The 24,285-nt window shown below is 48.0% G+C and overlaps 1 protein-coding gene across 5 annotated transcripts in view; it reads right to left on the minus strand.

The window, feature by feature from the left end:
• LOC119174039 (E3 ubiquitin-protein ligase SHPRH) overlaps positions 1-24,285 on the minus strand; it is a 394,742-nt gene that overhangs the window by 361,112 nt on the left and 9,345 nt on the right. For 3 of the 5 annotated variants that reach the window (XM_075894712.1, XM_075894713.1, XM_075894714.1), the window contains exons 2-3: positions 5,162-5,421; positions 2,358-2,595 (exon numbers count right to left, since the gene is read on the minus strand). The exons of 1 other annotated variant lie outside the window; for it this stretch is intronic. In XM_075894712.1, coding sequence (XP_075750827.1) covers positions 2,358-2,595; positions 5,162-5,421 — 498 coding nt within the window. Of the gene's footprint in view, positions 1-2,357; positions 2,596-5,161; positions 5,422-24,285 lie in introns of those variants that run through there. One more of the 5 variants, XM_075894716.1, reaches the window with a different exon arrangement.

Here is a 24,285-nt window from a genome sequence, read left to right on the forward strand (position 1 = left end):
GGAAATGTCAGCTCCCAAAGCAACCATTTGTTAAGCCAGCTGGTTTTCTTCAGCCCATGGAAGCTCTTGCACGCCGCTCGACCAAGTCAGCATCGATATTCTCAGGCCCCTTTCCCCTGTCTGCGGACAACAACAAATGGGTGATCGTTGCGACAGACTATTAGACACGCTACACTGAGACGCAGGTGATCCCACAAGCCACGGCTTCAGAGGTAGCACAATTTTTCATGTGCCACATCGTGTTACGATACAGTGCTCCTTCCAGTATAATAACGGACAGAGGGTCAGCATTTATGACGCAGCTTATGGACAAAGCAACACCAGACACCGAAAGGCACCTGCATATCACCCGCAAAGCAATAGACTTACGGAGCGACTGAATAAGACCCTTGCAGACATGATCACAATGTAGATCGACATACAGCACAAAACATGTGACCAGATTTTGCCTTACGTGACCTTCGCATATAATACCGCCGTGTAAGAGACCACCCGACACACGCCAAGGCCATTTCGGCTTCTGTACGGCCGCGAAGTGGAGACCATGCTGGCCTCTATGGTATCATGTCAAGACCACAACGAGTTGGAATCTGACGCCGAAGAATTCGCAGAGCGTGCTAAGGAAGCCCGGCAGCTCACGTGACTGCACATTAGCTAGCAACAGCAGGCAGACGCACGACCCTATAACATCTGCCACCGAGAAGTGTTCTGCAACCCCGGAGACCAAGTTTGGGTGCGGATGCCCGTCCGCTGCCGTGGCCTTAGTGAAAAGTTACTGAGCCGTTACTTTGGCCCACATAAAGTGTTACAACGCGCCAGTGACGTGAACTACGAAGTCGTTCCGGACTCAACACTGCAGGCACGGACCAGAACACGACCGTAGCCGAACGTCGTCCATGTGTTGTGCATGAAACCATTTATTGCACGTTGTTCGTAACTTGTTCTTTACTGTTCACCGCTCTTTGTGCTTTTTTGTTTATTTCTGTGAACTTGCTTCTTCGTTCATTGAGTTTTTCTATATTGGCACTCTCTATAATTTCTACTTTCACTTTATCCGAATTTCTTATACCTTTTTTTTTCACGTGGCTATGTTGTAACATCGGGGTGGTGCTATGTACGTTTCCTTCTTTATTTTGGTACTTTTTTTTCTTTTCGAAAGGAGGAATATTGCAGTGGGTCGAAAGCAAGAGTGGCTCTCAACCTGGAAGAAAAGACAAAAATTTCGTGCTTCTTCTCTGCTCGAGAGCCAGCTTCGACTGAAGATTGTCCAGGAGCAATCTATTCAGTGGCTTAATAAACCCCCCAGTACTTCTGAGTCATCGTGCCAATATAAATAATAGGGGAGGTTCTATGATAACATTTACAATTTTGGAGCAGGCGGGACACTGATGAAACAAAAATAAGCTGTAGAAACAAAGTGGAATATTGAATGGCCCTGATCATGCATCAGAGTGACAGAGGCACTACAGAGAAGGAGTCGGCAACTTTCTCTTGTCTCATCCTACCCGAAGACCGACTCTGCAGTTCTAACCAAAAATGAGACTTTTGCATGAAACTTTTGTTTTATTGCAACTTCGTGACGCACATGCTGAAAGTTAACATAATTTTTTAAGCCAATTTCCCAAAGTACTGTCAATGCCTAGCCCCCCTTACCCTCTGCTGTGTCGGCTACTTGGCCCTACGCCACAAAAGGTTACCGACGTCTGCTGCTTTAGCATTGAGCAAGTGAGCAGCCAGAAGATTTCAGGCTCCAGTGGTATCATGTGAGATGACTAAAGGTGCATTAAATAAGTTACGATGCACTCATACCAACTAGCTCGTCTTGCAATATTACTCCATGACCAAAAGCATGAGAAGACATTTGGAATCTCCACGAGAAAGGACATCAAAAACTGCTAGTGAGACTTGTGTTACCTATGATAAAAATATTCTTAAAGTTAATACTGAACGACTTTTCGAAAGGTGTCATAAAAATCATCCTCCAAGAGTGGAAGATGTGTCTCTTGTTTAGTGAGTGCTCATGGGCTGGTAAACCACAAATGGTGAAGGAGAAAGCAGAACATATTTTAGAAGAAATGGGAGCAATTTCGCGCTGTTGGATGACGTGAGCAGAAGGTTAGCTGTAAAAGTGTAACCGTGCTTATGGGAGATGGTGGTTATCACTGACTTGTTTTCATTTGAATCATCTTCAATGTGTATTACTAATATGCGATATTTAAGCATGTTTTATGCATACAGCTGCAAGAAGGCTTCATAACATAACTGTACAATCCTTTTTCTCCAGCTGAAGTGGGGGTCACCACCAAGTTACATTAAAAAAACAAAAGGCACAGCTACAGCCATTGAAATGCACACACCTGAAACGTGACTGATGCCAAAGAAATGATGAATGAGAATCTGCACATGTCGATTCACAGAGGTGCGTGGCGAGTCACTGGCATGGCTCAGGCAATGCATATTGGCCGGTGAAAGCCACACTTCCAACACAACACATGAGTCCAGCACTTCTGCCACTGTGAGACAAGCTGATTTTGTGCTTGACAGGACAAGCCGCACATCCTCATGAATACACAATGTTGCATCCAAAGAGTGCCACTGAAAAACAGCATAACAATGTGCACAATGTTTAGGTCAGTTAAATCAAATATTAATAAAATATTTAATAGCTGCTCCTACAACTTTGAAACAAATGGCTATATTATTTGTAAATTTTTTAATCATAAGCAACTGGCTCGGTTTCGCAGAGACCACGAACACCTTGTTCCATAGAAGATTGGCTTTTCTTTTTCTCCTTTTGTTGTTTACATTGCTGAACAATAGCAGCAGCTGCAGTACCTTCGATCTTGGCATGCTTGCGCACTTAGTAAGCCTCTCTAAAACATGCTAATCTAGCCTCCCTTTATTCTGGTGTTCCACATAAAAGTTAGTCTTTGCTTCAAGCGCTGCCAACCTTGCTAGCATGTGCTCTTCTACTCACATGATGATGAGGAGAAATACTCACATAGCTAGAGAGAAGCACATCGAAGGAAAGGGCAATTATAAACTTCACTAGCTATCCCTGCTGACTTGAGCACAACTGCAACACCACAAGTAAATTACCATCTCTGGATGGTTTATGGTCCCTTTAAACCTCTGTCTGGTCACGTGGTACGACAACGAATCATGCCGCACAGTGCCACACTTGCACTCAGATAGCTCAAGATCACTGCAACGCGACGAATGACCTTGCGAGGCATCAAGCATTAAAGCTTTCACAAAAAAAAGGGGGGAGTTCAGGCCTTAAGTGCCAAAATGAAATCCAAACTAGAGTTTTGTCCTGGGGTGAACCCAAGCGGAAACCAATATTCTCGAATGTACCTTGTAGTGTACACGTATCCTGAAGGAGTACGACCACTAGCGTGGGTCCGGTCTTAGCGAGCCACAGGGCATGCTAAGACTGTCGCTGTGTACTACTATGGTATGTGACCATAGTACTACTTGAGGTCATAACAATTAATTGTCTGGGGCAACACCAAAAACGCAGTACAGAGCCCGTTGCAACAGGGGCAGCGGGAAAGCAAATGGGCTTATCCACACCCCGGGCGAGAAGTACTACACAGGGTGCCGCGTCTCCGTGGGCAAAAGTGATTCACGGGGACACCGAGACAAAATGCCCGGTTGCTCGAGCGAGGGCAAGAGTGCTCTCGTCAGCTTCCGAGAGGTACAAGTTAGTGTAGTTTGACCACGCACTAGGACACCGCACCGCGCTTCGGCTTAGCGTTCGGAAGGGGCGACAAAAGGTAAGCGATCACCGCGAGCGCAAAGAGTTGTTGGCGAAGTCCGAACGAGCTCCAAACAAAGGGAGCCGACGAATGGAAAAGAAATGCGCGCTTACCCCAAGTCGTCCAGGAGAAATTCTCTCTCACTCTCAACGCGCGTACGTGAGACGTCTCAAGAGACACTGCTCACGGTGCCACAGTCGACATCTGCTACTGGGTGAGAGGGGTTAAACATCACTTTCACTTTCCCAGGGCGGCAGACCACGGATGAGAAAAGAGCCATTTCGGGACATGAAAACGGCAGAAAGAGGCGGCAAAGCCCGCCCGTGCAAAGGCGACGGGCTAGCCTCGATTCCCACAGCCTGAACCCACAGCAAAGTTCAAAGGAGAGAGATTAATATCACAATTTTGTAACACCAAGCCAACAGTTGGGCAGAGGCCCACCTTGTCGGGAATAAATGAGTTTCATAAATACTAGCAACATTGTAAAAAGCCCCAAAATGTTCAAGCGACTCTGGGCTAAGCTGCCACTGTGCATGAAAACAAAAATAATGTGGCTCCCATACATGTGACAAAGAGTATGAACGTGAAATGAACGTGAGTATAAACGTTTCATTTTGACGTGAACATTTTGTGTGATCTAGGTGGTATGCACGCAGGCCAAACACGTGGGACTACTCATGCAAAATGATGGCCGTTGGCTGTTTCTTGTACGTATGTATAGATGGTGCTGAAACGAATCGTTCTTTGCAACTCGTCTATGCCCATAGGGACAATTAACGTATTTTCAGCAAAGACTCAAGCAGCACATGTGTGATGTAAGAGATAAGATGCTTTCTTCACATGAACTGGGTGAACACACAGAAGCAGCTGACCACAAAATAGGCTGCGATAAGGCAAAGATCACGGAAAGTGTCTCCTTATCTCAAAAATTCCAGGCAATAACACAGTTATTAAACTTATAATGACAGCAACTTCCCACTAATGCACGCAGGTTGTCTATGTCATATTTTCCTTAAAATACACAATCCGTTTGTTTGGACACTCACTTTTTATAGTGAAAAAGGCTCCCATGTGGCGTCTTGCTCTTATGTGAAGTAGCCGGTGTACATTTAATTTTCCTGATCCGTACTATCAGTCTGTACCTTATAAAATGATACACTAAATGTATTTGATGTTTAATCACTGCTGGGGAATACTAAACCAAATAGGTTATTATGGCACATTAAAAATTTCATATTTACCCACCCCAACCAAAAGATTAAGTTAATATACCACACATGATTAGCAGTGAGCATCAAAAGCACTAATAGCACTCAGCAAAGCTAGCAAAAGAAGGCCCCTCATAAATCACACGTATATAAAACGTGCATAGACTCCCGACACGAGGAAGCAACACATACCTGGTCACTGCAGCTGTAAACCACACAGCAATCAGCCTGGCCAGTTTTGCACCCAATGAAAACCGAGTTGTTGCCTCTGAAGGCATCTTCCAGAGTCTTATTGCCGTTTGTGCAGGCAGTTAGGTTCAACTGCCCAAGACAAAATGGGCTGCTGCGATCTCCGCTTCTCTGCTCATCTTGACGCTTGACCTGCAGTGCATAATCCCAGCCTTCGAGAAGGCTCTCTCGTTGATCGTCCACCAGCAGTTTCCAGCCTTTTCCTGTGAAGAAAATCCCCCTTGCTTTTAGGAAACGATTTGGCCCAGGTGCGAGTGGGCCTCATTTGAATGAACACAGTCGATCAAGATTCTATCCATGCTGAGTATTTCCACTCTGAAATGCTCAACTCGTGACCGAAGTTGGTTTGACATGGCAAGTGCCCATTTTCCTCGCCGAACAGACTTTAATGATGAGCAAATGCCAAATTACACGAAGTCAATATGGGCACTCTATTGTTTTAAAATCAAAATTGTTATGGGCAACAACAAGCGCAACATGATTATGGACAACAACAACAGCCCACTGATGTTTCAAACAGCGTCCTGCTGAAGTTGCAGCTTGCTTGCTTGTACCTTGGGTCCTACCCACCACAGAAGATTGGCCATGAAATGAGCAGTTAAACGAATTGGCGTGGGGCTTCTTTACATTTACCAACAGTTGAATTGACACTATGGTAAGAGTACTTTACTCTTGAAAGCTTGCCATATTAAGTCCTACAGGCATAGATATGGGCTGCACGGAAACGTTCACAGTCCACAAATCGGCACAACCATCGACAGTGAGCATGAGGCAACGAGGTGCAATAACGTTTTCTTTAAGTGCGTTACTGAAGTTCGGCTCAGTGAAACCGTAGTAAGAACCTGCACAAGAACGTGAAGAGTTTATGTGCACAAACATTGCAGTATGTGGGGCCAAACAGACGTCTTGAGACACAGAAAACACGTTCGAGCTGTCATCAACGGTATCTTCTGTCAATGGCGAGGACAACACGGTACGAAAACTAATCCCACCACTACCACAATACAGAGTGACACCACATTCACGCAAAAAATCTATACCTAGAATGACGTTGTGGGTCGCACGTCCAAGCACCGTTAGTTCAGCTCGAAACGTTTGGTTTCCTACAGAAAGTAAAACAGAACAAACACCAACTGGCCCAACGTTTCCCCCCTACACCGCGGAATGTAGCACTCCTAATTCCAAGCAAACATTACTTTCGTCCCAGGGCGATTTTTAAGACATGCTCATTATGGAAACCGCAGCACCGGTATCAACTAATGCAACAGTACTCACATTGTCTACAAAAACACTCCCTTTGTTCTCAACCATTACAGCACAAAGGGGTCTTACAGAAGATGATGTTGCGGCCTCGCCCCCATCGTTCGCACCAGTTAGTTTCCCAGTGATAATGGCGTCCCCGAGCGGCGACAGAGATCACTGTTGGCGTGCGGGTGGTGGGGTAAGGCTGTGGTCGGAGCAAGGCGAGTCAGCACGTGCTGCGTTTTGCCATTGGAAAGAGCCCTGAAATGGTCGAGACTCCCCAGCAGGCACATAGGGCGTGTACACGTTGAATCGTGGAGCTTGCTGCTGGCGACGATAGCAGTACCTAGCAATGTGCCCAGGTAGCCCGCAATTTAGCAAGTACGGGTGTCGCACAAAGTCATCCCTCGCAAAGTAGACCTCGCTGGTTGATAAAAGCCAAGCAATGGTGGCTGAGTAGTGAATCGCCGTGATGCAGCTTGCCTGCGTTTCTGGTTTGCGAGTGGCCGTTCACTCCGTTCGAACCAATCGGTGTAATTCGGGCGAGGCTCAAAGTAGCTTTGACGCATCCGAAGTACCGGTGGTTCACGGGGCCGTTGGTCGAATGCACACTGATGGCAGACACCGGCGGTGTCCACAGCTTGCAGTTGAGCAAGTTATTACTTAACCACTCGTCTTTTAATCGAAGAGATGTCGTCCTGCGATGGAAGGTTGACCCTTGTAATCGTGGGCACATTGTCAAGATGTCCTAATTTCGGTAGGAATCTCCTCTTCTTTGGCTCTTTAAACGCTCAGCAGTGTTTCCTTAGATCAGAAAATGTGTGTAGGTCTTCCTTAGTGATAAGAAAATTGTAGATGTCTTCCGCGATTCCCTTGAGCAGATGACCTACCTTATCTTCGCCAGACATGGTCGCACTCATGATTCCGCAAAGCTTCAAGACGACCTCGATGTAGGCGGTGCATGTTTCACCAGGTAACTGGGCTCTGCGAGAAAGCGTTTGCTCTGCCAGCTTGACCTTAGCAGTCGAGTCACCAAAACACCTCTTCAGCTCGTCCACAAAAATGTCCTATGTGGTCAATGCACTCTCGTGGTTGTCGAACCAAAGAGACGCGGTACCGACTAGAAAAAACACCACGTTCTCGAGCTGGTTAGCAGTGCTCCAGCGGTTGCTGCGACTCACTCTTTGATAGTGCTTGAGCCAATCCCCAACATCGTCATCCGGCTGCCCCGAAAAGGTCCTTGGTTGACGTTCTGGCGTGCCGCAGCTAGCTTGTGCTGGCGGATGATCGTAACAGCGTCGAGGTTGTGATGGCCTGCTCCCGCGTCCTCCATGTCTGGTAGCTGCAGTGGCAAGCCTGCCAAGCGTCTGCTCCGTCCCAAATATGGTAAAATGGCGTTGGGAAAGAGCAGCGTACTTCTCAGACAGGCCTAGTCCAGTTCACCCAACCACACAGTCCAAGCGCCACTCCCGCTCCACTACTCTTCTTCCTCTTCCACGCCCCGTACGCTCGCACATCTTCATTGCAATATAGTGGCTAGAAAGGTTTTCCTAGTGTTGTGAACAAGCGCCTTCCCAAGCAGCAGCGGAGAAGCTAGATATATACCCCGACGCGGCGCTGTTTGTTGCTGGCGCACTGGCGAGTGATGGGTGAGGTTGACGGCGAGGTGCAGCTGGCGGCAGTGAAACTGCGTCGCTGCCGCAAAACTGCTTCCCGAAACACTTATTTTAAATGTAGATATTATCGATTATTATATTCGGGGCAGAAACAGAAGGAAAGAAATATAACCTATATTATTCATGTAGTCTTTTATAAATGCACAAACTAGGATTTCGACGTATTTTTGTCACACGCACACAATTCTAGTTGTCTTAGAATGGCATCTGCCTCACAATGCAGTTTTACCACTGCTTTCTTCACCACCACCCCCCAATCAAGGTGGATGTTTTAGCTGACAAAGGTTGGAATGGTCAACAAGTAACTGCCACACCAATAAAGCACCAACAAAAAAAAGTATACAACAGTGTATGCACCTTTTCTTTGTTTTTAGAGCTGTCCGTATCAATTGTTAATTTGGTAAACATATCCGCTTTTTGTGTTCTCTATGCACGCAGAAAGCAGCTGCGACAAAGTTTTTTAAAGTTCAGCATGTCATTTGCTTAGGTGTGTTCTGGTGGAAGGGAGGGTGGACAGCCACACCCACTAAGAGAGAGGGGGGGGCGCTAAGTCTGCCCCATACATTAGATTAGTAGGGAGGGAAGCTGCTGCCATGTACCTCAGCCCTCCTCCAAGGTGGATGTTCCAGCTGGCAAAGGCTGGAATGGTCATAGTAACTGCCGGACGGATAAAGCCACAAGGGAAAAAAAGTACACAGGCAATTAACAGGCCACACTTTTTTTTCAACTGAGATATTTGTGCTAATTGTTAATATTAAAAATGCACCCGCTTTATTGTGCTCTTCTGCATATGCAGAAAAGAGCAGCAACGATGTTCTTTGAAAATTAGTATGTGAAGCTTAGGTCTTACGTGGAAGGGGAGTGGGAGGACCCGCGCTGTCACTGGGAGGAGGAGGGGGCTCCTGTTAAAATTTCCATTTTGTTTTTGCGAAGTCTCGTAGCAAATGCAAATAGGGGCACTGAGAAATCAAAGTTTGCGCCCAGCTATTGCTTGGCTTTTACTTATTGTTCTTTCTTCTTTATTATGATAATATAAGTACATCTATTTTGTTTCATTGAGGTATACCTGGCTTTCCTTTTTTTTTCACTGTTCACTCACATTCTGCATCAAAACACTTGTCCTTGCGTTTTTTATCTGCTTGTATTTTGTTTTTTATGTAACAGCTATAAATATATATGGATATTGATGTCCTTATACTCAAAAGTACCTGTGTAGGAAAAAATGTTAAACTGGGACTGAAGCACCGAATTTCCTAAATTTTAATTATGTGCGTGCTTATATATATCCCGCTTATATGTGCTGTTCAGATTAAGATAACCTGGCAGCATACTCTGGAGATCGATTTTTTTTCCTTCATTTACAATTTATGAGTGCCCTGTGTGACAAGCACAACGACTTTGTACTGTAGCGCCACGCTAGATTGGGCCAGCTGGCCGCGCCGAAAAAGAGGTGAGCCACGTGGCTGCTGTGGCGGGAGCCACGAAGAATTTTAGAATGGCTGGGCTCCTTGCCTGGCTGGACATGGCAGCTGGAAACCCGTCTATGCTCACATCCTGAATAAAAGCTGAGACCATGGCACAGCCTCACCACCGCTGTCTCGTCTCCTGTTCCTCAACATATGATGACTCCAGACCAACAAATAAGCGACCAGCGCTGCACCGCTGCCTTTGAACTCCGCGGCCATGTTCCAGCCAGCTCAAGCCTTGCAGCCGCACTTAAACCCGCCTCTGCCACCGTTCTGGACCTGAAGGATCTGGTGATCTGAAGGACGCGCCCTTCGATGAGCCATCGGCTGCCATGTTTCCATGACTCTGCCTGCCAGTGCTGCCGTTCCAGTCGACCTACCCCAAAGTATGGTTTATGCAGCTCAACGTCATTCTTGCGATGAATGCCGGCATGGACCAGCCGCTGATGCACGCCATTCTTCTCGTTGCCCTTCTGGTAGAACTGCGTCATCCCGCTGCCATTTCAAGCCTGAGCCCACAGCCATACGATGACCTCTACTCTGCGCTGCTGGCCTGCCACGACCTCATTTACCATCCACTTTAGGGGACCCGCGACTTCCCAGTTCCCCATAAGTCGCTGCGAGCGGTATCAACTGGCCATCATCCCTGCCTCAACCAAGACTTCGCTTTCCTGGCTACGTCTCCTACAACCTCTCATCCGGCCACTAGCGACACGATTTTTACGTCCCACTGCCCACGCGACGAGGTTCGGGTCATTTGTGCTGCATGTGACCACTCAGCCACAACGTGCGTTTTTTCAATGTCCTCGGCCGACGATACTGTAGGCCTGCTTGCCACTCACTCGTCTTGGCAGACCTCCACAGCCCCCAACACCTCTGACGCGTCAGGCTCCACGACAGCAACATCGCCGAACGCCCCAGTCTGCCACGACTACGGACATCATCAGGCCCGCTATTCGCCCCCCAGTCGCGGAGGCTTCATTATTGTCGTTCATGTACATAGTATTTGTCCCTCTCATACTTTTGTACATATGTTTTTGATCGCGTAAAGCGCTAGGGGGGAGCCTTTGTAGCACCAGGCTAGATTTCGCCAACTGGCCACGCCGAAAAAGAAGTCAGCTGGGCGGCTCATGGGGTGCAAGTCACGAGGAATTTCAAAACGGCTGAGCCTCTGGCCTGGCTGGACGCGGCAGCTAGAAACTCAACTACGCTCGCGTCCCGAATAAAAGCTGAGACCACGGCAATATCGCCGCCGTCTCATCTGCCGTTCCTTAACAGTACCGTTACCACAAAGCTTGTTTTAAGTGAGAAATGCCTGTGAGCGCGGACTCGGATGCGTCAATGCTGCGCGCCAGCGAGTGGTTGCACCCTCTGGAGGATGTATCGTAAACTCTTTCAGCTTTGCCGCCTCGTTCACGACACTAAAAAAATTTTTCTAGCCACTATAACTATTTCTAGTCGATTCAAGTTGCAACTGGTATTAGTTACAACTTAACTGGTCCCAGCTGATTTCAGTCGCAACTGGTTCCAGTTAGCAGCTGGTCCCAGACTGAACTCAACTGGCTAGCAACAAAATGAGCAGTTGAACTGGAAGCAGCTATCTTTTCTCATTTAGACGCCATTGCCTTCGCTTATAATAATGTAAACAGCCTCACCTGACCTTGCATGTATTTAATATCGTGGATTATTCGGTTGCACAAGTGCGCTATATACAATGCACTGAAAATTTAACTACGTTCGGTACATTATTGAATAGTACATATTGCCACCATTGATGAACGAGCCGCTGTGGCTCATACTCGTTTTGGGGCGGCGAAGAAGAAGAGAACTTTTTGGTTGCTCTGGTTCAGGTGAACTCCTGGCTGTAGGTCTTTTTTGCTCGTGACATTACAGGTGGAGACGCTGTGTATGTGTCCTTCAGCTGTGTCGGCCATCTTGGAGACAGCTACATCTCTCAGAGCAAGAAGCATTCGCCGCCTGCGTGGGTTACCCCCTGAATTTGGTTTCTTGGCATCGACACCCAAAAGAGATGGCAACTTCAATGACAAGCCAGGCGGTCCAAACCAGCGATGCCCATGGTTCTCTTCTCGCACATGTTTTTCATGCGCCACAGACACAAAAGCCGTTCCATGGAGACATCTTCGAGGATGTTGATGACTGGCTCGACCACTTTGATCGGGTTGCCAGTATCCACGAATGGGACGATGTTCGCAAGCTGCGCCGAGTTTACTTCTGCTTGGAGGATTCCGCGAAGACGTGGTACGAGAACCACGAGGGTTCCTTTGCACTCTCACAAGGGTTTAGCCGACAGCTCCGTGACACCTATCGCAACACCAAGAGGAAGGAGATGGCTGAACAAGCCATATCCTGCAGAAACCAGCGACCGAACGATCGAGTATCCATGTTTGTCGAGGACATGCTTCAGCTCTTCAAGCGCGCGGACCCTGCCATGCTGAAGGAAAAGAAGGTGTGGCATTTAATTCGCGGAGTAAAACAACAGCTTTTCGCTGGGCTCGTGCACAATCCAATGACGACAGTCGCCCAGTTCATCAGTGAGGCAACCACGATGCAACGTACTCTGCAGCAGCGGTCGTCACAGCCCCGGCCACAGCATGTTCTAATGGCTCTGACAGCGAGAGACAAGCCCTCGCAGACTTCATTCGAAGTATCGCTCGGGAGGAATTGCAACAGCTTCAGGCAGTGGGATCCCATCTACCTGTGTCAGCCCTCGCGAATGTAATCAGACAAGAAGTCCGGCAGGCCTACACACCCCTGGCCCCAATGGCACCACCGATTCCCGAGGCCCCAGTCCTGACACACGCAGCGGCATTGCGATCACCTGCGCCACCGGCCACAGATCCTGCTATGCGGCCAAGGTACCAGGCTATGCAGCCATTCCACAACAATGCTTCAAGCCCGCCTCTCAGCTCAATGTTTCCGAGCAAACCCACCTATCTGCCGTCTGCCTCAAGACAAAGTGGTAGCAAGACAAGCACGTGGCGCACCTCAGATAACCGTCCGCTCTGCTATCACTGCAGCAAAGCGGGTCACGTGTACCGGAACTGTCAATACCGGCAACTAGGTCTCTGCGGCTTCCACCCTGATGCTCCATGCCCGCGCTACGGTGAGCGCCCCGCGAAATCGAAGCCTGTCTCACGGGCCAGCGAACTCTTTCGACTATTCAGCACCGCCTGTCAAGATCACCATCGCCTCGCAGGTCTACGTCACCCAGTTTGACCTAATCGTCTTACGCTCCTTTCAGGAGCCAGTCACCAAGTTCCCGTAGGGGAAATTATGAACAGCGACTTCTGGGGGGTGAAGTAGCAGCCCGGGGAACTGTAAAAGACCCTCCTTCGATGCAACGACCAGACGAGGACCATTCCGATGTCGCAGTGTTCTATGACAGCAGAAAGATCGTTTCTGCCGAAATCGCCGTCTTCATCGGCAATCATACTGTCAATGCTCTCGTCGACACCGGTGCCGACTATTCCGTAATGAGCGCCGCACTGGCATCTAAACTAAGAAAGGTTACCACACTGTGGCAAGGCCCCCAGTTGCGCACGGCAGGGGCCATCTGGTGATGACTACTCGTATGTTCACGGCACGCATTCGAATACGTACGTCAAATTTGTGGGCTCTTTTCTCTTATTGTGCGTGTGCTCTCGGCAAGTCATTCTAGGAATGGACTTCCTTCGTGAATACGGTGCCGTCATCGACCTCCGTGAATTACTTGTGTTGTTCGAGGATCTTTTTTGCGCTGCAACTGACAGTACACAATTCCAGAAAAGAGCGCTCCGTGTTACCGACGATTCTCTGACTCTCCCACCTCGACGCAGCCTCTTTATCAAAGTAGAATTGGGACAGGACGAGTCTGACGCGGTAATTGCAGAGGCCAATTTGTCTCCCCTTATTTCACGACAAATCTGTGTTGCCCGACGAATCAATCAGCCTTGCAACAGGCATGTTCACCTACTGGTCACTAACTTCAGTAACGAATATCGCCACCTAATGAGACACACTGCCATTGCATACTGTGAAGAACTTGCCGATGCCGATGGTTTGTCCATGTTAGCTTCATTTTCATCGAATGGCCACCCTGACGAGGCCTTCACGAGCACTCTCGACGTAAACGAGACTACCTTCGGCTAAACGAGAAAGCCTTTTGTGTATACTCAGCTCATTTCAAGACTGCTTAGCCACTACGTCAAAGGTTAAACAGACACCACTTGCTCAGCATCGTATCATCACGGAAGCCACTGAGAGATCCATCTGACAACATGCCTATAGAGTGTCGCAAAAAGAGCAAGACGCTATACGTGACCAAGTCCAGCAGATGCTTCAGGACGACGTCATCCAGCCATCGACCAGTCCCTAGGGTTCGCCAGTTGTGCTAGTAAAGAAGAAGAATGGTACGTTGCGTTTTTGCGTTGATTACCGTAAACTGAACAAGGTCACCGAAAAGGACGTTTATCATCTACACCGGATAGATGACTCGTTGGACCGTATACGCAACGCTAAATATTTTTCCTCCATGGATTTGTGTAGTGGCTACTGGCAAATCGCAGTGGATGAGCACGACCGCGAAAAGACGGCGTTTATTACTCCCGATGGCCTGTACGAGTTTAAAGCGTTGCCTTTCGGTCTATGCTCAACGCCAGCTACTTTCCAAAGAATGATGGATACGGTTATCACGGGGCTCAAATGAAATCATGTCTTGTTTACCTTGATGACGTCGTGGTCTTTGCAGACACGCTTGAACAACACGTCCATCGTCTTCAGGCAGTTCTTCAGGCAATCAGAACAGCGAGGCTTTCTCTCAAACCCGAGAAATGTCATTTTGGATATGAAGAACTGAAGTTCCTTGGTCACGTTGTGAGCCATGCCGACATCCGCCCAGATCCGGAGAAAACTCGCCCCATTGCCGCCTTTCCCGTGCCCACAAATAAGCGCGACCTACGCCGATTTCTTGGGCTCTGTGCGTACTACAGGCGCTTTGTCAAAAACTTTTCGAAGATTGCTGAACCCTTCAACAAGCTTACAAAAGACAGTGTCTGGTTTGTTTGGGGTCCAGATCAATGCCAGGCGTCCGAATGCCAGGTGTCCGAAACCTCCTCCAGGCTTAGCCTGTACTGGGTCATTTTGACGAAAGCGCCGACATGGAATCACACAATGACGCCAGCAACGTCGGACTAGAAGCGGTATTAGTTCAGTGGCATAATGACGCAGAACGCGTGATCGCTTATACGAGGAGAACGTTATCCTCAGCGGAGAAAAACTATTCTGCAACAGAAAAGGAATGCCTCACTGTTGCCTGGGTCATAACAAAGTTCCGCCCATACTTGTATGGCCGCCCATTCAGGGTAGTTAGTGACCACCATTCCCTTTGTTGGCTCGCAAATCTCAAAGATCCCTCAGGTCGTCAAGCACGATGGAGCCTTCGGCTACAAGATTTCGATGTCACCGTCGTCCACATATCTGGGTGGAAACACACCAACGCCGACTGTCTATCACGTGCACTGGTCAAAAATGCCAACACTGACCTTAAAGACGACGACACTTTTCTTTCTGCCGTATCAGCAACCCACTTGGCTGAGCAACAGCGTCATGACTCGGAGCTCATCCCGCTCGTTTACTACCTGAAAGGACGCAATTCCCACCCTCCTCGAAGCTTTGCACGCTCGCTATCTTCCTTTTGTTTCCGCGATGGAGTGCTTTACAAAAAGAACTTTCATCCTACACAAGCTATGTATCTGCTTGTTGCGCCAACTACGCTTCGTGGTGACATTTTACGTGCGTGTCATGATGAGCCATCGTCCGGACACCTCGGCTATACGCGCACGCTGCAACGGATTCAACGCCCCTACTACTGGCCACGTCTCGCAAAAAGACTGTGAAGCATTACGTTCGCACATGTCGCGACTGTCAGCGACGTAAGGTTCCACCTTTACGACCAGCGGGACTACTGCAACCAATAGGCCCACCAAAGGCGCCCTTTCATCAGATTGGCATGGATTTGCTGGGGTCATTCCCCACGTCTTCGTCTGGAAACCGGTGGATTGTGGTCGCTACCGACTACTTAACACGCTACTGTGAAACGAAGACGCTTCCAAAAGCAACCGCAGCAGATGTCGCCCAATTTTTCGTGAACAGTATCGTCTTACGTCACGGTGCGCCAGCTGTCGTCATAACTGATCGTGGGACTTTAACCGCAGAGATGCTGCACGAAGTTTTGCGATTAAGTGGCACGGAACATCATAAAACAACGGCTTACCACCCGCAAGCAAACAGGCTGACTGAACGGCTCAATAAGACAATTACAGACATGCTTTTGATGTATGTGGACATCGATCACAAGAACTGGGACGCCATACTTCCTTAAGTAACATTTGTGTATACCACTGCTGTTCAAGAAAGTACCGGTTTCACACCTTTTCGCGTAGTCTACGGTCGCGTGGTCACGACGATGCTCGATGCCATACTCCTGCCCGGCAACTTCGGAATATACCACACGGATGCCACGAAATTCGCGCAGTGCGCAGAAGAGCCCCGTCAACTTGCTCTTCACCGTATTCAACATCACCAAACCGCAGACACGCGTCGCTACAATTTTCGTCACCGTGAAGTTATTTTCAAGCCTGGTGAAGTCTGGGTGTGGACCCCTATTCGACAGTGTGGCCGTTCAGAAAAGCTTCTTCGCCGCTACTTCGGCTCTTACAAGGTCGTACGACGTCTCAGCGACGTCACTTACGAGGTTCTCCCAGAAGACACTACGAGACGTTCCCGTTGCACCCCACAAACTGAAGTCATTCACGTTTTACGACTAAAACCATACTTTTGGCGCTGTGAATCACCAGTGAGTGACTGAATTTATTAGTAACTTTGCGTCTTTCTTTTTGTTTTGTCTTTTCCTTACATTCTTTCCTATTTGTCTTATTTTTCATTTACCTCTTGACTCCACGACCAACTACGTTATTCCGCCTAATGCCATTCATTTTGCTTGCGTGGTATTTTTGTCTCATTTTCTTTTTTTTTTTTGCCTTCATGTATAGCATCGAGATGATGCGTCTTGGGAGAGGGAGTAATTCCACCATTGATGAACGAGCCGCTGTGGCTCATACTCATTTTGGGGCAAAGAAGAAGAAGAGAACATTTTGGTTCCTCTGGTTCAGGTGAACTCCTGGCTGTAGGTCTTGTCTGGCTCGTGACAATATGAACTATTATTTAAAGGTACGTATTTGAACTATTATTGAATAGCCGTTGTCAATCTTTGACGTCTATTGCAACCCAATTGATCTTGGGGTGTTAACATTAGGGAGTTTTTGAATAGCCTACCACAAGCCTTTGCGGTGCGGCCGCTGCCACTGCGCATGCGCTGAGGAGCTCTTGGAGGATACGAACACGGACATGCCTCTCAACAGGGATCCAACACCCAAAGTGCAAAAAGACTTCCAAAGACTTTTGGCAGATGTATTCCGTGTCGTGCCTTCTGAACGCAAGTCACTGTTTTCCACATTACTTTGTCACAACGGTTCAGCACCGGCTTTGCATGGCCAGCCCAAGCTTCATAAGCCAGGCGCTCCCATGTGCATAATTGTGGATTTTACACACTCACCCTTGCACAAGCTTTCAGTATTTTCGCATCATGTCATTTCACCCCTTGTAGGACACTGTGGCACTCATATCCGGAACTCATACGACTTAATGGACAAAGTCCGTGACGTCGTCCTCGATCGAGACGTATTTTGGTGTCCTTTGACGTGAAATCGCTTATTACAAGTTTGCCCGCAGTAATGACTGTGGATGTGTGCAAGATGGCTCTGGAATCGGATACTAATCTAGCGGAAAGGTCGCCAGTCGATGTACCGGACATAGTTCGGCTTTTACAGTTCTGTTTGTCGAATACGTATTTGACTTTCGAAAACAAGCTGTACAAACAGATCCACGGTACGGCTATGAGTGCTTCTACATCGGTGCCCGCTGCTAATTTGATTATGGAAGTAATTGAAAGTCGAGCCCTCCCCTCATTCAGCCCAGCTCCGGAAGTGTTTTTCCGCTATGTGGACGACATTTTTCCCATCATTCACCAAGAGGCGGTTAAGGTGTTCATTTCACACCTAAACAGCATGGAAGCAGCTATTCAATTCACAGTGGAGAAAGAAGCCAAAGGAAAGCTGCCATTCCTTGATATGCTCGCTGAAAGAAAAGGGCTCGCTTTGTAATTTGGCATGTTCAGTAAAACGACCCACACGGGTCGTCAATTGCATTTTGATAGCATGCAGCCCGCTTCTCACAAAAGGGCCATGGTTCTTACACTTCTACAACATGCACAGAAAATCTACTCAAGAAGACTACGCAGCCGACGTACGCTTGGTGCAATGTGAGTTGTCAGCCTGTGGCTAGCCGAATTCCTTCTTGAACGCTGTCAAATGACAAATTGCATGTCCACACATATCCTGTACTGCAGCTGATCAAAAGCGTGCGGTAATATCGTATATTCCTTCCATAAGTAAAGCCCTCGGCTGTATTCTGCATTCTTACAACGTCCATGTGGCACATGTTCGGGACCGAAAATTATGACAGTCACTCGTAAATGTGAAAAACAGATTAGCCAAAGTGAATTTCCCTGGTGTGGTGTGCTTTGTCCCAAGCGTGGACTGTGACAATATCTATATTGGTGAAAGTGGCAACTTCGAATGGTGCTTCAAGCAGCACATTTATAACGTGAAGAAAGGAAGTGTTAAATGTAGTGCCTTGGCTCAGTACGCGTCAGGTGGTCCCACAATAGACTGGGGGAAGGCATGTGTTCTCGCTAGAGAAAAAAAAGACTGTCACGGTGTCTTTATCATGAGTCACTTGTGATACAAACCACCCCGCGCACTTTAAACAGGAAAGATCATAATCTGCTGTCAGTATATGCACGCTGCTTGCATGATATATTGAAATGTACATAAAGCGAACTGCTTTACACGTTTTATTTCTTTATTTCACTTGTGAACAAGGCTCCCGTATGGAAGCCGAAACGTCTTTTTTCTGTGTTTTTTTTTCTTCTTTAAACTTTTACTTTGGTCGGCATAGTGTCTCTAGGTTTTTAACTTCAACCATGCACCAATTGTAGCGCGAACCGCCGCTCCCGCTTGCGGTCTGCCCACGAAAAATCCGAAATAGCGTGCAGCCCGCAAGGCCCGCAAAGCCCTTTTGCGATGAGCGAGCCTACTGCGAGCGTGCGTCAGGGTTCATGAAGTCAAACGCTATTCGAAAACTCATATGGTGCCCGTACTCAAACACTAAACCTGCTATAACTTATTGTATATGCTATTCGAAAGCTCCCTATTGTCGTTGCTTCGTTCGAGGCACGCTTGCTTGATAGCGCTGAGAGCAGCATTGCGATTACTTCTGTGCGACGATGAGATATACAGTAGAGCCGAGAGCTACTACAGCTCACCCTGCGGACATGCTGCCACCCACAAATACGGTCCCCACAAGTACACCCTCTCTACTACGTCAGACATCACATTAGTTCAGTATCTCAAACACTCAAACAATGAGGCATTGGCTCAAACATTAAATGTCGAAGCAGTAAAAAGCAATCAAACATTAGTTTTATGCATAAAATAAATTGAAATGAACTTTCTCATTCTGATTCCACAATATTTAATGCACGAAAAAAACTGGATAACGAATATAGAGAATTTCGGAACACACGGCGACGTTAGTTTCGTACCGCACATGTGGCAAAGGCTAGCTACCAAGCGGTGGACACGCTGCTGAGTTGTGCTGTTTTTGAAAAGGAACGTGGAGTCCTTGAGTGCGTAAATTGGATTTCGTCGAATCGATGTTCGGCAATTACATTTCTGGAAGACTTTAACTTCAAGTGAAAGTCAGACAAGACTTATTTTCGACTGTGACAGGACGGATATAAGAGTCCAATGTGTGAATGCTGCACTGTCTGCCTTGTCCACGATGCAGCTGTTTGAAAGTAATTCTATCACTTATATGCTTTGAGTGCTAGTTATTTGTCTAGTATCCCAGGAAAAATGTAGATGTATAATGCAGCGCAGAATGTTGAGTGCTGATACGATGGAACGTTTCATGGTAAACAAATGCTTTTGGCACTGCCATATGCTTGTGTATGCACTTGTGCTAAGTGCTTGAAAATTTGCTCTCTTAAAGTATCGCAAAAAAATGAGTTCTGGGCAATCCTTGTATGCTGAGCGACGTGATAAATAACAGGTATGTCCGCGACAAAGAAAGCGCGTAACGCATAGCATATTCGCCCTGCACGTGAATATTCCCGAAACTGTCGCATGTGTGTAGGCACATGAATTCGAGCAAAAATAAAGATGCTTTCACCTTACTGCTCATGGTTTTTTTTTTTTGTCGCTGAGGTAAGGGAATCTGATTATATCGGGCATGATGTCTGCAGACAGTGTGCGTAGTGCAAACTTTTAGACGGCTGGTCTGCTGCGTATATTTATCAAATTGATATGGCTTTTTTGCGATATGGATGTAACATATTACCACTTGTTTTACAGCGACGCTATCCCGTTAATCACTGGTGAATGGCACAGATGCATCAGCTAGAGCACAAATCTTCAAGACATGAAAGCTGAGCGGAGCAAGCTTTGCCCTCTATGTGCAACCACAGTGCTGGTTCAAGTCAGCTACAGCAGCAGTTGCCTATGGGGCACGGTCTGCACGGTGTACCATTTTTTCGTAATACAAATAAATCAGAATAATTTTCTACACTTAACATTGAGTCCTTTGAAGTGTTTGATGGTCTTAGAATGATAATTATTTCCATGTTCCAGATTATTTGAGCTAGCTGGAGTGCATGTATATTTAGGCCCCAACGGGGAATGCGACTGGTTCCCAACAAGTCCCAGCAACCAACTGGGAATCGGCAACTGGTCCCAGTGGCCAACTGGGAGCACCTTCCCAAATAGTCCCAGCAGGCAACTGGGAATGCATTCCCAACTGGAAATCTGTTCCTTAAAACCAGTTGAACTGGGACCAGTGGAAACCAGTTGGATACCCAGTAACAAATTTTCACCTGGGAGGAAAGGAATGCTTTGGGAAATTTCTCTATACTTTTGTAAAACGACGGCACGTAAGATCAACATTTTCAGGCCCTTGCCACAGTAAGAGCAGATAGGAGGTGGCACCAGATCAGACTTGCAATGCAAATGAATCTTCTCGAGAGGGACACCATTTGGTAATATGGGAGCAGCGACCGCAAGCACGCCGATCGGAAGTTGAAGTGGAGGACGATGATTGCCGGTGCACTTGGGGCATGCGGCCTGCACCGGCACTTCGCCTGCACCCACTTTCACACTACTCCATGGAGTAGTAAGCTCCATGGAGGCACAGCAAAGGCCCATCGGTGTCGACAGGGTTTGAGGGATGTTGCCGACATTGGAGCAGAAGCTGACGCCATGCGGGACATTGACGCGACGAAAGACAGCCTTGCAGAGCGAGCAAGAATAGCGATCATGAATGTACAAAATCCCGGAATGACGAAGCAGCAGACGTGAAGAAAAGGAATAGACGAAGATTAAGAGGAAGAAACCAAGAGTAGCAGAATGCATGGACACAAGAATAACACCAGATGAATCAGAGTCTTACGCAGAGGTGGTTCCTTCTTGTGACCTTGAGAGGGACAAGGCTTCCCTCGAAACCAAAGTGGATCGTTTGTGTCCGTGGCATACAACCCGCATCAGCCAGTTGGAACGCGAGTTGGGAAACTTGGCTGATGCACGTGATGGTCTCGAGCTTGAACATGACGTCTACAAGTCCAGGGCAACCACCATGATTGACAAGAAGAACCACCACATTTCTGCACTGAAGGGCAAGGTCCGAACACTGGAGAAAAGATTAGCTAAGAACTCGTAGGAGCATAGTCGCATGAACAGGCTGCTTGAGGATTCCCAAGAGCGTCTCAAGGATCAGCAGGAGTATTGTGCCAGGTTGAAGAGGCAGTTGCTGGAGAGAAACACTGAACTATCAAACATGCGGCGCAAATGCTAAGAAGAGCTCCAACGGCATTGTGTACTTCAAGACTCGCAGGTGGATAGGTGGATGAGCTACTAATGCAGGCATCTGATCTCTGTGCGCAGCTTCCCTAGCTGCCCAGCAGGAGCACGACCAAGAGGCAAGTCAAGTGCAAGCACTAACTATGAAACTCAGCAAGAAGGAAGTCGTGTGCAATGAGAACCAGAAGTGCATCTAAGCGCTCGAGGCCGGCCAGAGGACTTTGGTGGCAAAGATCTCCAAACTAGAAAAACAGCTCAGTGTTCTGCCGCACGCACTCGAGAAGAAGGATATTGAACAAAACAGCATAAAGGAAGAGCTTGCAGAGCTGAAGCAGGCGCTTGTCTCAACCGAGATGGAGAACAAGCGACTGATGGAGGAGCTTGAAGCAAGACAGCAGCAGGCGGACAAATATCAATCCTGACTGCAAGAAATAGTGACGCAGCTGCAGGAATCCATGAATAAAGCGATAAAAAAGGTGGAACAGTTGGAGCACGGTGTAGAAATATTTAGGTGTTGACACTGCGCGTGGTGGCGCGGCCAGATCTTGTTCGGCAATCCATGCACTTCGGTCGAACGCCGGCAGATGGCGCCGCCCCACGGGGGCCTTTTTTGGTCGGAACGTTGCAGCTGCTAAAGTGCAGATGTTGCAGGATCGTTCGATGTTGCGCTGTGTAAGTTAAGTTTTTTTAATTGCAGCAAGACACGACAATTGAAACTGCTGTCGACACCAAATCATTTTCGGTTACTGCCATTTTTACTTGCTGAAACTGCAGGATTACGCGGACGAACAGCGAGAACACGGCCGGCGACCCTTCCGAGTTCGTCGTGGAAATAAGTTTATTGCAAATAATTTTGGTGTCCGAAAACGCCACAAGATCCCAGGAGCTTCTGGTCGAAAGCAAGGAACTCCACTTGGCAACGAAATAATGTTTTTTATGTCTCTCTCTTTTCGTTCATGTGCACGACTTCCGAGAGCATATCATAGCTACTTTACCGCATCATAAAATAAAATGTCCCAAACGCGCATGCTTGCCAATTCTGGCAGAGAGCCTACACGTATCATGAAATGTTGACTGAGCAGGGTAATGCCCGCCCTGTAGAGAATATGGTAATATTAGCCCGACTTACTGAGGCTCTTCAGCTACATTTCGTAGCTGAAGAATATACTTACGCGACTGTACATTGTAATTGGCGGATGTCAGTTGAGAATATTTGAAGTCGGTCTGGTAAAGCAGCTTGGTGGGCCACAAAATTCCCCACTGAACATTATAGGGGGGGGGAGGAGGGGCAAATTATACAACTTTACCAACATATTCCTTTTCCTTTTTTTTCTTTCTAGGGGGCTTTCTTGAAGTTGTCTGCTTTGTTGGATATTTAGGGCATCCCGGAAAAATGCTAGATACAGCGTTTGCCGATAGCACCAATCTCTTCTTGGGTACATTTAAAAGCACCTGGCCATCAAACTCAGCATAGTACGATTTCGATATCTCCTGCTCAGGAAAATTCTTCGCACAGACGCAGTCGCTCGGTTGCAATATCCTATCTGCTCTAGGTATGGCCCGGCGCCAAAGTTCAAGGTGAGCAGGCTCCGATGAAGCTTTGAAAAGCAGCACATGATCAATGCACTTTTGGTAGCTCGATCTGCAGTTGGGTACAAAGCACTTCTTACCCATTACCGCATCCTAGTCGACCTCTGAGCCAGGCAAGATTTCGCAAGCGCGCCACTTCAACACCGTGCACTGCAACAACAAACACATCACAGCCACCAAGCACACAGGCCGCGACATCCACGCACTGTGTCGGCCCGCTTCACCACGTGAGCTTGCATAACGATCATTGCGGCTGGTCCCAAACTACGACACAAAAGGCTACGCACAGCGCTGGCCGCCCAGCTGAAACATAAATGTCTAGTCCTTGTTGTGCACACTGCAGCAGAAAACATCGAAAAACAGCTTTAACGGCACGGAAAGGCAAGCACGGCGCGTAACCACCGTAGCAGCGCACGCCACTCCGCAAACGATTGTTGCCCCTTATTCGCAGCACCCCGCGCCGCTGCAGACAGCGCATGTACTAAAAGGGTGAAACAAGATCTGGCCGCGTTTGCCGCCGCACCCGGTCAGTGTCAAGACCTAAATATTCCTACACCGTGAGTTGGAGGAAGCTGCAGACAATGTGAGTAACAGCATGAGCATGTCTGACTTGGCATGCAATGTGGCAGTCCTCGAGAAACAAAGCTGCGTCAAGAGAAATGTAAAAGACAATCCGGTATCTACATCAGAGAACATGGGGAAGTGAGCACCAGAGGCCTATGCAGTCTGAGCTTCGGTGGGGATGTCACAACCCCACGGCTGCCAAGGTCGCCAGCGTTCATTGACTGCCACAAGGAGGAGTGGCCGCCATCAATACGCGATTGGTCTGGACAGCTACAACAGAAATGACACACGACCCCCGCACCAGATGCATCGGCATTATGTCATGCTCACGTCGACGACTGAGATCGTCAACCTGAGCGAGTCCGGTGCGCCTCTGCCTTTGGGACGCGACGGAACGACTGTGTTGACATGTAGTCTTGCGTGCCACGTGCGGTTCGTCGTAGCCAGGGCTAGCAGCTATCGCATCACCTCCCTCTTCAGTTTCGTCGAAGGGGAGGGGG

This window comes from Rhipicephalus microplus, chromosome 5 (assembly GCF_043290135.1).
Source record: "Rhipicephalus microplus isolate Deutch F79 chromosome 5, USDA_Rmic, whole genome shotgun sequence".
Lineage (NCBI taxonomy): Eukaryota > Metazoa > Arthropoda > Arachnida > Ixodida > Ixodidae > Rhipicephalus > Rhipicephalus microplus.